At 41.4% G+C, this 14,214-nt stretch overlaps 1 protein-coding gene across 4 annotated transcripts in view; it reads right to left on the bottom strand.

The window, feature by feature from the left end:
• Positions 1 to 1,201: 1,201 nt before the first annotated feature.
• Positions 1,202 to 14,214, bottom strand: part of znf438 (zinc finger protein 438) — a 52,973-nt gene continuing 39,960 nt past the window's right edge. For all 4 annotated transcript variants that reach the window (XM_023262674.3, XM_023262672.3, XM_055007277.1 and 1 more), the window contains 2 exons: positions 3,922 to 5,697; positions 1,202 to 3,814 (listed from right to left, as the gene is read on the bottom strand). In XM_023262674.3, coding sequence (XP_023118442.2) covers positions 3,226 to 3,814; positions 3,922 to 5,669 — 2,337 coding nt within the window. In that variant the 5' untranslated portion in view covers positions 5,670 to 5,697 and the 3' untranslated portion in view covers positions 1,202 to 3,225. The remainder of the gene's footprint in view (positions 3,815 to 3,921; positions 5,698 to 14,214) is intronic.

Below are 14,214 nucleotides of genomic sequence, written 5' to 3'. Positions count from 1 at the left end.
CACAAACACTTTCAGTCTTTTTTTTCTTTTTTTTGGACACAGTCAACATATTAAGTGAGCCAAACACATTATATCACCTAATGTGGGATTTTTCACTTTCCGACTTGTGCTGACAGTCATGTTTGTTTCTCATGTAGCTGAGGAAAGAAGAGACTGACCCTTAATTCTGTCACTTCCTGGTTTGTGTTGAGGGCTTGAAAATGAAGGACAACTCACTGATGAACACTCAAACCTCAGTGAACAATACAGGGTGACCTCATCTCAAATCATCACCTTTTTTTCAGCTCAGCTGTCTCTGATTTGCATCGAACTTTAATAGAACAAAAGATTGATATTTATAAGTGTGTGAAACTTTAGCTTGAAATATCAAACCTGCTTTCAGCGTGTTTTTGTGGTACTATTTATTTATTTATTTATTTGGATGAGACAGTGTATATTAATGAACATAATTGTTCAGAATAGTTTACACAAGGTTGCAGTAAATATGCTGGATTTAGCACAAGGCTAATTTCCATCTATTGTCCCACACGTAATTTCTCATCCCTACTTAATCAGTTATGAAAGTTCAATGAAAATAACTTTGATTTTTGTGATTATACATTTTTAAAAAAAATCTGTATGTTTTGTATTATTGTGACATGCAGCTACATGTGGTTCAGAATTTTTTTTTTTTTTTCAGTTTATGATAAAAAAAATTTAGACAAATCAGAGATAGTGGAGCAGAAAATTCTCTATGATTTGGAATGGAATAGCCCTGAAGTGTACTGTAGCTGCCTCACTCAGTGCGACGTACACATCAGTGCTTTGTCCTTCATCCACAGTCCTACGTTTTGTGTCAGACACATAAGGACAGCTCTACATGGCTTTTGTTGCCAGTGTTGGCAATGATATATGCATCTAGTTGTCCTCCTCCACCGTGACAGAACAAAGCAGCTGATTCACTAGTTACTCTATGTAAATAAATATATGTATGTATATATATATATATATATATATATATATATATATATATATATATATATATATATATATATATATATATATATATATATATATATATATATATATATATTCTCAATATATCTATACATTCTATCTATAGAATAAGTCTATATAGCATATATATACTTTTGGTAGGTTTTTTTTTTTTTTTTTTAAACATTCAGGTACATTCACTTGACCCTGTGATTTTTTTTCTTCATATGAAAAGATTAACACAGACAAATGTTAACCAAGCTACTTGCCATTTTGTAATGGCCTCCCGATCAAGAAACCAGACAGTAAGCATCCCTCAAAATCAGAAGAAGCAAAAGCAACAAATGTCTCAGTGCTGGTTATTTAGGGACCAATCGCAAGCATAAACATACTAAAAGACGTCTTTATTAATCTAGAGTATAAAATAGCATATTTTTCTGGACTTGACAACAGTTTATATTAACTCTAGTCAGAGCCTGGGTGCACACAATTCCACAGGTGCATACATGAGCTGGCAACAACAGGTAGGCAATTCAACGGTTTTAATTGCGTATTTACTAAATCAACAAACGGTATTCTGTCAGTGGTTCAAAAAGCTTAAATGCAAAACTCACTTCTACAATCACTAGTGTGAATAGACCCTTGGCATATCACAGAATACACATATTGGCATTAATCAACAAGTCAATAGGATAGAACCTGGCCTACACAGGACCATACTGATGATGAGTCACATTACGCATGAACACCTATTTTTTCAGAAGGCCACAAGGATGTCACTTGGGTGCTGGTTACAAAAGTGTCCTTTCAGGGGTCCAAGTTGAAACAGGACCCTGATTCTGCCTCTTAATCAGACTGTGAGGTGGAAGCGCAAGTCCTAACTGAAAAAGTAATATTTTCTGTTATATGAGCAATATTATATCAGAGGATTATACAGATATTGATGTATTTTAACTTGTAATATTCCAAGATCTGTGGATCAGCTCTTAGGCTTTGTGAATGTAGATGTTGTTCTCCTGTGGCAACATTTATACTTCTCAGTATTTTCAAGATTCATTCCACCCTAATTTAACATTTTTTCGCTTTCCTATAGAGGCATCTAGCCATGCAGATTTGGTAGTTTCAGTGAGGATGACATCTTTGTACTTTCAAACACCACCTCCACAAATAGAGGTGAATGGAACTTGTTTGTGCCACTAAATTACAATTTGTCTGACTGTGGGCCTTTGTCGCACCTCATCTCTCTGCTAACACTATTTAATCAAGGCTTAAAATGCCCCTATAAATAATAATCCATTTGATTCCTCTGGATAATCCACAGAGGGAATGCCTGGATGTACCAAGAATTAAATAGGTGTCAATAGCACAAATATGTCTTATGAATAAAGTGAAAATATTATTCCTCTAACAGCCAAGCTCAGCTGACAAAGCTCATTAGACCAGACAGCTTTATTTTCACTCTTCAGTAACTTTTTGTTTAAAGAAATTGCATACAGTGGTGAATAAAATGCAACGAGGAATAAACAGTAATACAGTAGAGAGAAAAAATGGAGAGACGCTCTAGGAGTGGTTGTGGCTTAAAATTAACTTGTAGTTACAGCAGTTCACCACTAATCCTGCAAGTAGTCACTGTCACCAAGGCTCTGGCCTCCACCTATTCCACCTGGAAAAGTGAATGTTTCATCACTGTTACTGCATCTACAGATGATGCACTTTTAAACTTTAAAAATGTACTTTTTTTTATGGAATTCCACTCCCATAACAAGCACATAAAACCAAATTGCCTGCATGGCTAGATAAATTAAAGGGTGAAATGACCCTTCAATAGTTTTACTGTATCAGTTAGGTTATAAATTATCCTAAATAACATTTAAATAAGCAGTAGAAAAAAATAATCATCTAATTTCTGACAGGATATTAAATACATAACTCCAAACGAAATGAAATCCAAAAACAAAACAGTGCAATCAAAGTAACATGACAAATTATACTGTTTATAAAACTGGATTCTCTAGTGAGAATATCTCCTATGACTTTTAACAAACAGACCAATTTTCATCATTGGCTGGACGTTTTTTTCTTTCTTTTCTCTTTTGGACCAAGTTTAATGTCTCAACTGGTGAAATATGAAACTAGTGCTAAAAGACATAAGAGAAACTCTCTATCCCTGTGCTGCTGATTGTTAGGACTGAGTGTATATGAGAAGTAGCCACAGTGAAGGGCTCCATGCCCATCGAAGGGCAAGGCTGGCTAGTGTGGGCTTGGAGCTGGAGTGTCCAGATCCCGGTCTGTCTCACTTTCTTCATGGCCGGTGTAGGAGCTCAGGGCGGCCCACAGAAGGCCAGGCTGCTGACAGTGGTGGTGACTCCTCCAGTGCTCCAAAACCACCTCTTTCGTGTCCAACACCTCGCTGCAAAGCACACAGTTAAAGGCTGCACCTGCTGCAAGGACCCCGAGGCCTCCACTGTTTTCTGGAGATGAGAGGATGCTGCTATCCTCCCCCTCCCTTCCACAGTGATGGGACATGATGTGCCTCTTCAGCTTGGAGAAGGAAAAGAACTCCTCGTCGCAACTGCCGCACTTCACCAGATTACGTTTCTCGTTCAACTGTCGCCAATAGTGGGCAGCATGCTTCACGAGCTCATTCTCAGCCTCACGGCCCCCTCGTAAGGGTTGGCCATCGTGAAGTCGAATGTGGACCTCCTCCCCGTGCACATACAGCAAATGCATCTTCATGTCGGCGAAGGTGGGAGTGATGGCCTGGCAGCGGCCACATTTAATCTGCAACTCCACAGGATCTTCTCGATCTTGTTCATCAGATGGCTCTGGTGAGTTCGGCCTAGTGAGAAAAATAAGGAATAATAATTATTGATAACTTGTTATGACTGTTTGGATACAGTTATTAGGTAGTTGTCAGCTAGTTATCACAATCCATAATAGTCTCACCCCTCCACAGACAGGTCATCCTCATGATGGCTGATTGATGGCTCCACGGTCAACACCACCTTGTGGACCTCTCTCAGATGACTGAAATACACCCCCACATATCCAAAGGCCTTCTCGCAGAACTCACAGGACAAAGACCGACGTGGTCTTACCTCAGAGTGGTGAAGCTTCATGTGAGTGCTCAAGCTGCCTGAGTGAGCGTATGCTTTGCGGCACACGGGGCAAATGTAGGGCCGACTGTTGGTGTGGCTGTTCATGTGGCTCTGGAGGTGATGTTTGAACTGGAAACAGCGGTTGCAGGTGGGGCAACGGTGGAGCGGACGGCTTCCTATGAACACTCTTGAGTGGGAGCCACCTCTAAGGTGGAGGGTTACTGGGGCTGGCTGGTCCCCGGTCTTGGTTGTGGCAGTGGTGGGGAGCTGACGACCAAGTATAAGTTCCTGCTCTTGGCCATCTGGGGTAATAGCAGGCATACTAACCAGCTGGGGAACTGTCTCCATAACCAACATGGGCTTGGGTCGGATGCTGCGGTATTTCTTTGAAATATCAACTTCCTTTTGTTTAGAACCTGGAACAACGGCTGGCGGTTTCTCAGGAACCCTTCTACGGAAGAAAGACAAGGACCTCTTCTTTCGGGCCTCAAAAGCTAAGATGTCTTCCATTGTCTTTCTCTTCCTTCCTCTCTTCTTGCCAGGTGGTTTCTGGTGGATTCCCAAAACAGGCATGAGTGTGGTCTTGGCCGGGGGCTGTAAAGTGGATTTTTGCACCTGGTTGTTACTCAAGGCTGCAGCTGTCTCAAGAGTCTTGGACGTAGCATCTAAAGGGCTAGTGAGTCCTGTCTGGCTGGAGGAACCTTTTTTCTCTGGGGACAAATTGTTGGGCTTGGCAGCTGGGATGAGGGTGCTCTTCATTTTAGAGTAGGGCAGGATGGGAAGTTTCCCCTTAGGTGGGGATGGGGTAATCTGGATCGCTTTACTGAAGATAGCTGGGGACAGAACAGTGATGCTACTCTGGGGTTGGGCTGTAGCTGGTTTTGACTGGCACAGCCTCACTGTAGTTTTATTTTCCTCAGGGGATTTGCCTGGAGAGCTTTTAACAGCAGCAGGGGGATACTGAAGGTTCTGAATAAGGCCAGTTGTAGCAGTTTGTTCACAGCCATCTGGCACTCGCTCCAACTGAGAACCCTGATAGAGGACAGCATTGTCTGGTAGAAGCGCAGTGACTGAGATGTCAGAGGAGGCTGGGTCAATGACAATTACCTGCTCCGAAGGCTCCTCTTTGGGCCCGGGGGCTTCCTTTGTGTGCTTGGTCTCTTGAGGTTTCTTCTTCATTGACGCTGATGCTCCACTCACCAATGACTTGGTCTGCGCTGTTACAGAAACCTTAGGGGCTGTTTTCACCCTGACGGCTCCTGGTGGAGATTTGACCTTATCTGTGGGCCCCTTGCTCCTCACTGGCTGGTACCTGGGAATGGGCAACTTGAGGTTTTTCTGGATTGAATGGGCTTGCTGTTGTGGTGTCTGGGAGGAGACTGAAGGGGGCAGTGCCACCAGGGAGAATGTGCCATCTTGACCTGCTATTTGCATCAGTGCATAGTTTTGGGTGGGCACGATGATTGATTTGGGGCTGGAGGCGGTGGTAGCCTCAGGGAGGGCACACTGAGACTGGCAGGGCAGAACCACAGGGGAGGGGGACGGCACCACAGCCGGGGCCTTAGGGGCAATACTCCGGAACTGAAGGCTCTTCATCTGATAGGCTGGACTCACTTTCTACCAACTGAAACACAAGCACAAAAAAACATGTATATCAGTGATGGCACAGAGACTACTCAGCCTTTTCCTGTTTAATATAACCGTTAAAACCCTAACCTTCAAGCTTCAAGTTTCCATATCAGCATAAACGCCAACACAGCAACATTGTGTTTGTCAGCAGGCCTAAAGCTGTGCAATCTAACATACATAATAGCTGAGATAGCTACATGACTTGTTGCTCTTGTTTGAAGCTGCCAAGATCATTAATATAAATGTGACCTCTTCGCACAAAGTGTGTTTTTATATGGTGCCATTATTCCACAACCCAGGCAGGACAGAGGCAAACATACACTGTCAACAATACAGGTATTTGCACAAGTGTGACAAGCTGTCCTATTACCCATGTCTCTCTGGTCCCAAACAGCAGACTGTCTCTCCCTCAGGCTAAGAGCAGACTGCCCCCTTTGATATAGGCTCAGCATGCAGCCGTGGTACATGCTGAGGATCTGCGGGGTGCTCCTTGTAGCCCCCTCACTTCCTGGAAGGATCAGGCAGTAGAGCGTGAAAGCTGCCCAATGGCAGGATCTTTACCAGATGAAGAGGGACTCCCCCCTCATCTCCCCTTCCACTGACCAGCACTGCAGCCTGGCCAAAGGCAGCGAGGATGCCCCTGACAGAAGCCCTGGATTCACTTTACCATCCCTTGTTCACAAATAGCATTTCATGGTTGCCTAGTGGGAACGAGGCTTTTCCACACTGGGTTTCGCCTTTCTGACTGTGTTGATACAAAGTACTGCTGAACTCTATGGGGAAACTATAACCTCAGAGTGAGGTTTTAAACAAGTCTTTATTATCTCAATCTACCATACAGTTTCCATCTATCAATCAAAAGCCACAGGTATGGTTTTAAAAACAAAGGCAAAATTCCCTTCGTTTATATCAATACTGTATCTTTATATCAAAAGGAGGGAAAGATTACAGTGGAATGCTTCAAAGGGCCTAATTGTAAACAGACCCTGAGTTTTGAATTTCACATTATGGCCCGACTTTCAATAGCAGCATTTGATGCAGGCAATGTTCCAACTCCACTGCAATACTAATCAGCATAAAGTGCAACAATCTGGAGGTGTTGCAAAAGGAAAACATTCAACAAAATAATTTCTCTATACAAAAAACTCCTCTGTATTCACTTTCAAAGCAAGGACCTTTATACATTCAAGAGGGGAGAGGAAAAGGAAAAACTGCAAAGGGCATATTGTTTAACAGCTGGAAGTGTTTCTGTGCTGAGAGATTATTTATACAGTACCCCTACCGCATTACGACTCCATAAAACTGGAGATATTCCTCCTCTGTGTGGATAGTTGATTCCAGTTTGACTGTGACTTTGGCTCAACACAGAGTGGAATAAAACTGTGGGTCCCTCTGGCCGTTTTATGCAGGTATAAAAAGTGGGAGGATGGGGTTGAGGCAATGTTTGTCGGTGCAGTCAGTGTAAAGGAAGAAGCACTGACCTAACATATAGCCTGCCCTTCCAATTTTTCTCATTAACCCTCTAAATTCCAAACTCTCTTGGCAGGTTTAAAATGCATGTTATATTCAAAAATTTACCAAAATTACAGAAACAGAAAGAATGGTCAAATTTTCAACTCCTTGAACTAATTACCGGTGGCATGCAGTTCTGATAGACAGTGTAACCAATTGCAATCTTAAAATTGGCATATTTAGTCAAAATAATTAATTATTCTACATCTTATATAAAAAATTGAACATGAAGCCATGAGCAATCCAACTTCAATCAAGATTCAGGGACATTTTCTGAACTTTAGGCCATGTTTACACAGAGCAGATACAGGTCTAGATAGAAATTAGAAACATGTAGTAAAATATCTCTGTACATGGTAGTCCTACTGTGTTTCCAGTATGGTAAAGTCCAAAAGAAATTTTTAGAACAAATATTTTAAGAAATTTAAATTTCATTTATTTCTTTGTGCAAAATAACTGTTCTGCTGCAATGAGAGCTGTCTTCACTTCCAGCCATGGTTGTGCTGTTTCCATAGACAATATATTGCAGTGAAAAATAAATCCACACTGAGTGAAAATCTGAAAAAATGTGACAAGAGCAAACAATACCCAAACATAGCTTGAGGCTCACAGAGTTATAGGCAAATATATTAACAAAAGTGACAACATTTAATTTGTCCACATTTGTTGATGTTTAAATCTTGTGGTGTTGTGGATTGGCAGTATTTTTACAACACTCTGTACACTGATGTGTTTGCACAAACAGAACGACACCACGATGACAAGCATGTGGCAGGAGGAAGTAGTGACAGAAAGGAACAGGAGGAGGTCGACAGCAGATTAAAATACTTTGTCACATAGAGTTTCATAATGATGACAAATTAAATTGTTTTTGTAAAATGATGTACCCTTGGGCATATGTAGCCATGTACAAAAAGGAGAAGAGTTAATAACCCATGAGGGGCAAAAGAAAATGCTTTACAAGCAGTAACCTTTACATTCTAAAATAATAATAACTTTATTTGTATAGCACCTTTCAGAAGAATATTCACAAAGTGCTTTGACAGGTAGAACATAGTGATGAAAGAGAAATAAAAGAGAACTTTACAGGAAGGCGAGTTTATAAAAGTGGGTTTTAAAAAGCGATTTAAAAGAATCCACTGATTGGGCGAGTCTTATCTCCTCAGACAGGTCGTTCCAAAGCTGAGGGCCCTGATGGAGAAGGCCCGGTCGCCCTTGGATTTAAGCCTCGACTTTGGAACAACTAGGAGGAACCCACCCGAGGATCTAAGGTTGCATGAGGCGACGTACGGGGTTAGCATGTCTAAAATATAGCTAGGGGCAACGCCCTGGCAAGCTTCTAAAGTGATCATTATCACTGATAATGAAATTTATCTTTGAAGTAATTTTTTCCTTGCTTTCTTTTCTGATTGTTAGTTCACTGAAAATGTAAACAGGATCACAAGTCTTAAGACAGCTCGCAGCTCAGTAACATGCTCACAGTGGCAAGAGTATTAACCCAAAGTTCATCATGTAATGTTTATCACAGACGTTATTAGAATTTAGCATCTTAGCATAGTAACGTTCACTTATTAGGCCCAAACACAAAGCACAGGGCTGAGAGAAATGTCATTTGTTTTGCTAGTAGTTGGTACAATTTTAAGTATTGGACACATTAAGGTTTGACCAGTAGAGGGAGCTAAATAAAAAGTCAGAAGATCACAAAAGTTATGACAATTCATCTTGTGTAACAACGAAAAAATGTAACATAATCGTAATAAAACATTATACAATGGCCACTCTACATGAAATATCTGGGGAGCACCGAAGTGATTAAGATTCATCATTCAGAAACAAGGAATGTCTGAAGACGATGCTGTGCCAATTCAGACAGAGTCAGCTGATATTTTTCACAAGTTAACAGTTTGAACTTCAGGTGCCACAACACAAAAAGTGAGTAAGTGGGATAAATAGCGTTATTAAGATTCATTCTCTGCGGACAATGAAAGTGCACAAAGTCAGTTTTGTCCAATCTGAAGAATAGTTTCACCAAAGGCCAATGCTATGGTAGACAACAAGTCAGGCAATTACCTAAGTCAGTTGTATCCATCCTCTGAAGACAAAAAATAGCTGCTAAGATATTACAATTATAACAAAATTGCTTGACTGACTCATCAACATTTCCATCCTTAGACCCACCATAAGGGCAGCTGAAGGGTAATGGGGATAAGGAATGCACAGGCAACCCTTATGGATGGAACAAAACTGCCTTGAACCCAGACTACTGCTCTGTTGTAAAGCAAACCATTTCAGAACCATGACAAAAGCATTCAGTTATCACAGACAGCCCAGATTGTCACGCTTCGATTGAAAGACAGCTAAACAATAGGCAGAAAAAGCTGCTAAGAACAACTGTATCTGTAACTGATTCTTCAACATCTGGTATTTTCAGTGCAGACAAGCATGGATCTCCAGAGGCCCTACAGTTTCCACGTGCACTGTGAGCTGTACCACAGGAAGCACGCTGATACAACAGGTGAGTGTCGATGATGATGACATGACCTCAGGCAACGTTTAGATATTCACTACAGTGAATGGATCAGTGACACAGTTTCCTTCACTGGTGTAGGCCAAGCAATATTAATATTTGAAAAAAACACTCTGGGCTACTTTCAGATCTCCAAGTGTTTCTGCTCTCCTTCTATCCTGTCTTTACATTATTCCTCTGTGTGTGTGTCTCTCCTCTTTTTGTACTTTGATTCACATTTTGGGATGCTCCTCTCTGCATAACTAGCAATATCACAACTCTCTCCTTATGCATTTCACCCACATGGGAGAGGGTAGAGTAAAAAAAAAGGAAAGACATGAGAGGAAGGAAGAGGAGCAGGCAATGGTCTGTTCATTTGTTGATGTAGCAGTAGTGGTCAACTTGCCCTGTCATCATTCTCTATTCTCCTCAGGTGGTTCTTGTGGTATTCAAGCACTGAAAGAAACACAGTGGAAAAAAGCCTGAACCGCAGATACTTACGAGCCAAACCTGTAAACCTTTGTCAGTTATTAATGATTTGAACACAGCTGGGAGGACAGAAGAGACACTACAGTCAAAGGCAGACATAAAACAAAAGATAGAATTATATCTGGACACTAACTTCGTATTAACTTCCTCCCATGTGCATTTTAATTATATTTTCGAAACAAGAACTTGAGTTCGCTCAGTAGTTACTCAAGGAATTTGTCCGCCATCCATTAAAAAACAACAAAATGTTGCAGTGATTAAAAAAAAGTTACAATTTTTCTTTAGATAAAGAAATATGAGAGAGGTCAATGCCATTTTCAGTATTTGTCAAAGTCACACAAATGAATGCCCTTTACAGAAAGATTGCAGACCCCTTTACACGTTGCTTGATACACGTTGAGAGCATGGCCACCACCATGTATTATCCATTACGCTATTAGGCCATAATAAGTAGTACCTGGTTTCTGTGTGATGTAGTTAGTGGAGTTCATGCCAAATACTTCTTTACCTATAGAATTGTAGTTTAGCACAAAAAAGCGAACAAAAAAAAAGTACTTGACACATATAACTTACTTGATGTTTCACAAGGCAGTGAGATTTGTGACTGACTGTGGACATCATGGTGAGAACTGAATTGCCAACTCCTGGTATGCTTATGCAAGTCTTTTACTTCGTCATAAGGGTCTAATTGACTACATGACAAGTGGTCAGAGCAGTTCTTTGTCACCTTCCGGGCAAAGGTCTTTCTTGTGTGATTATGGAGTCTGCCTTGATAGTGAGCTCTCGACTGTCCTCCCTACACTCTAGGGAAAACACTGGCTGAAGTTTGGATCTAAACTTACACTCTCCTTGGAATAGTCAAAGCTTTAGAATTGTTTTTCTGCCCTTGCCAAGATAAATTCATCAACAGCATTTGATTTCAAAGATCTATAGAGAGACAAGAATGTCCTCACTAAATGTCAAGTCAATTAAACTTGCTTCCAATAAGGGATTAGGAGGGGCAGAATCCCTAGGATATTAAACCAAAATGGGGACACTTCAATACAGCTCAAATTAGAGTGGCACAACAAATTTTCTAAACACGAGAGGTCGGCTGACATGGGTTTTTCAGGGCTGAATACTTATTGGTAGTCAAAGAGACCAGCAACTGATATTTAGAGATAATATGCAGTAAAAATGGAAACCCTATTGTCACAATTTAGCACAACACAAACTTTGTTATAATGCCCTTATTTATGTTTCTCTTTCTTTAGTTAAAAGGGAACTTTTTAATGTTTATCCTTTTAATGTTCGCTGAATATTACTCGTGATGCGCAACCAATCAGATAGAAGTGTGGGGAGGACATTGCTCAAGACCACTGAGTGGTGACCACAGATAGAAAGGCAGTTGCATCAGAGCCAAACTAGCACATTTTAATTTCATTTATCAGGAATCGCTTAAAAAATAACAGTACTGATAATCAAGATAAATGGCAAGTATCCAATTAGAAAATCTATCTGGTTAATAAGTCGTCACTCCCTAGTAAACCCTTTGACTTTTATCTAATTAGAAAAGACGTTTTCCTTTTGTAATTATGGGTGGTTGTAGACAAATGGGCAAAAAATTTATTTAACCATTTTAAACTAAAAGTCTGAATACTTTCCAAACACACTGTTATTCCCCAACACACCACTGACCAACATGGCTTAGAGAACATTTTCGTGAAAATTTTTATAAGTACACACCTGTCTCATTTTAAACGTCACTACGACCTGCTACAACCATGTCTTGACTTGGAGAGAAATAACCCAACAAGGGTAGGGGAGAAATACACAGGAGGTCACAGATGCTACTCAATCTGCTGCTGGATTTGAAACGCCAACCGCTCTAATCTAAGTGGGGTCAGAGATCAGGGCGAGGGTGCAAAAGCCTGGTTTCTGAAGAGAATGTAAGAGACTGAGGAGGAAAAAGAAGAAAAAGTGTGTTTGTGTGTGTGGGGGGGGAGTGATCCACAGAGAGAGATTATCAGGTAAAGCCAGAGGGGTGAGAGGTGAGAATCTGCTGTTTATGCTGGAAACAGGTCAGGGTTGAGCAGGAGGGCAGTGTGGGGATGGGCCAGGCATCCACCTGGAATGGAATGAAATGGTATGAAGCGAACTGCAGAAGCCACACACACACACACACACACACAAACACACAAACACACACACACTTTCAAACCTGGAGCTGGGTCACATGATGAGGTGATCCAGCCAAGACTGATAGGCTGACCAGTCAAAACAACCTACCTATTGTTAGCCAGTAATGCAATTTAGTGTGAGGTGAAAGCGCCGCTCTGTGAAATGTCAAAACACGGAGAGCAGTGTGTTTGTGTAGCATCCCTGGTGCATTCTCTGATTCCGCTTTGCCTCGCTTTTAGCCAACTACTGTTTAAACTGCAAAGTCCAGCAGTTTGCTTCCTGTATACGCAGACAGTGGCCTGGACCCAAATACAAAACAACCAAGACGTTTTTCATAAAGCTGAACTGAAAACACATTCTCATGTGAAAATGTAGCAAACAATAAGAAAGGTGAGGTTGTTTCTTTTTCTCATGTATTTAGTTTTTTTTTTTTTTTTTAAATCATATCTAAAGTGTTTTGACAAAAGCAGAGCAGAGAGCAGAGTAGTGTGAGGTTTGTTATCTTCCTTGTAGGTGAGAGCAATGCTCATCTGGGACTCACAGATAGAGCCTGGAGAGGGAGGGGGTCTGGAATGAAGTGTCTGTGTGTGTATGTGGGAGGGAGGGCTAAAAACCCAGCAGAGGCCAAGCTCCCCCAGGTTTTACACCAGATGAAAGGCCAGAATCTGGGCTAGATAAGAGGGCAGATCACGGGGGGTCGGGGCCAGCCGGCTGTGAGAAGCCATGTCCAGCGGCCATCTTTCACCGGCCTCCTCCCTCTTGCTCACTCTTAACTCTTCCAAACACATATACATAGCATGTGGGATTAGTAAATGTGAGAGAGACAGTTAAAAAGGCAAGAATTTTCTCTCTGGGCTTCTTTTGTTGGCCATTTATTATAACACAATAAAGGAACAGTCCGTGAATCTTGCAGTCCAAGAGGAAATTAGATCATTCCATTTTTTTCCTCATGAGTGGATTTAAGAGTTATCTGTGCTCGATTGCTTCTTCCTGCATGCATGCTAACTGCTCATCTTTGCTCTCCATTCTAAGGTGGATGTGTGTATAAATGTGCATGTGCATTTGTGCGTGTGTGTGTGTGGCTGCATGCAGGGGACCTAGGGTCTGGAGTGAAAGCAGTCATGGGGAAAATGAAATCAGTGTTTGCAGAGGGCCTTGTTTCATCCCAGAGCACTACTGAATGAGAGACCTAAAGAGTTTATACACACACACACACACACACACACACACACACACACACACACACACACACACACACACACACACACACACGCACACACGCACACACGCACACACGCACACACGCACGCACACACGCACAAACACAGACTTGCGATGACTTGCGATTTGGTAGCATCCAGCTGCTCCTATTACCTTTACATTGGACAATAGAGAAAGGTGTTGCAAGTGAGAACATTACATCACTATATGGTATTCACTGCATGCACAAAAATACACACACAGAGGTGCACACACAACCATATGTCATCCACTGTCACCTGAACAAATCAATGCAGGGGAGAAATCCATTCCAATTAGGATCCAGCTGCTTTGTCCTGCATGTGGATGTAGATTAATCAATATAGAAATCCCACTGCTAACCTGCTATTCCTTGTATAGAATGAATCTGAGACTCTGGATGTTTTGCTTTCATTGACTTACATGTTAAAAATAAGGAAATAAATATACTAATGACTTTGATTTGTATCTAAACTATTTTCAAGAGAAAATATTCCAAGGCAAGGCAAAAGACATTCACTCCATAGCCAGTGGTCACTACAGAGAAGCTGGACCCTCAATAAAAACCGAGGCTCTGCCCTTTGAAGGCAGGATGCTATAAACCCC

This window comes from Amphiprion ocellaris, chromosome 22 (genome assembly GCF_022539595.1).
Source record: "Amphiprion ocellaris isolate individual 3 ecotype Okinawa chromosome 22, ASM2253959v1, whole genome shotgun sequence".
Lineage (NCBI taxonomy): Eukaryota > Metazoa > Chordata > Actinopteri > Pomacentridae > Amphiprion > Amphiprion ocellaris.
The sequence above is the reverse complement of the archived record's forward strand: the minus strand, read 5'-3'. Positions and strand labels throughout refer to the sequence as shown.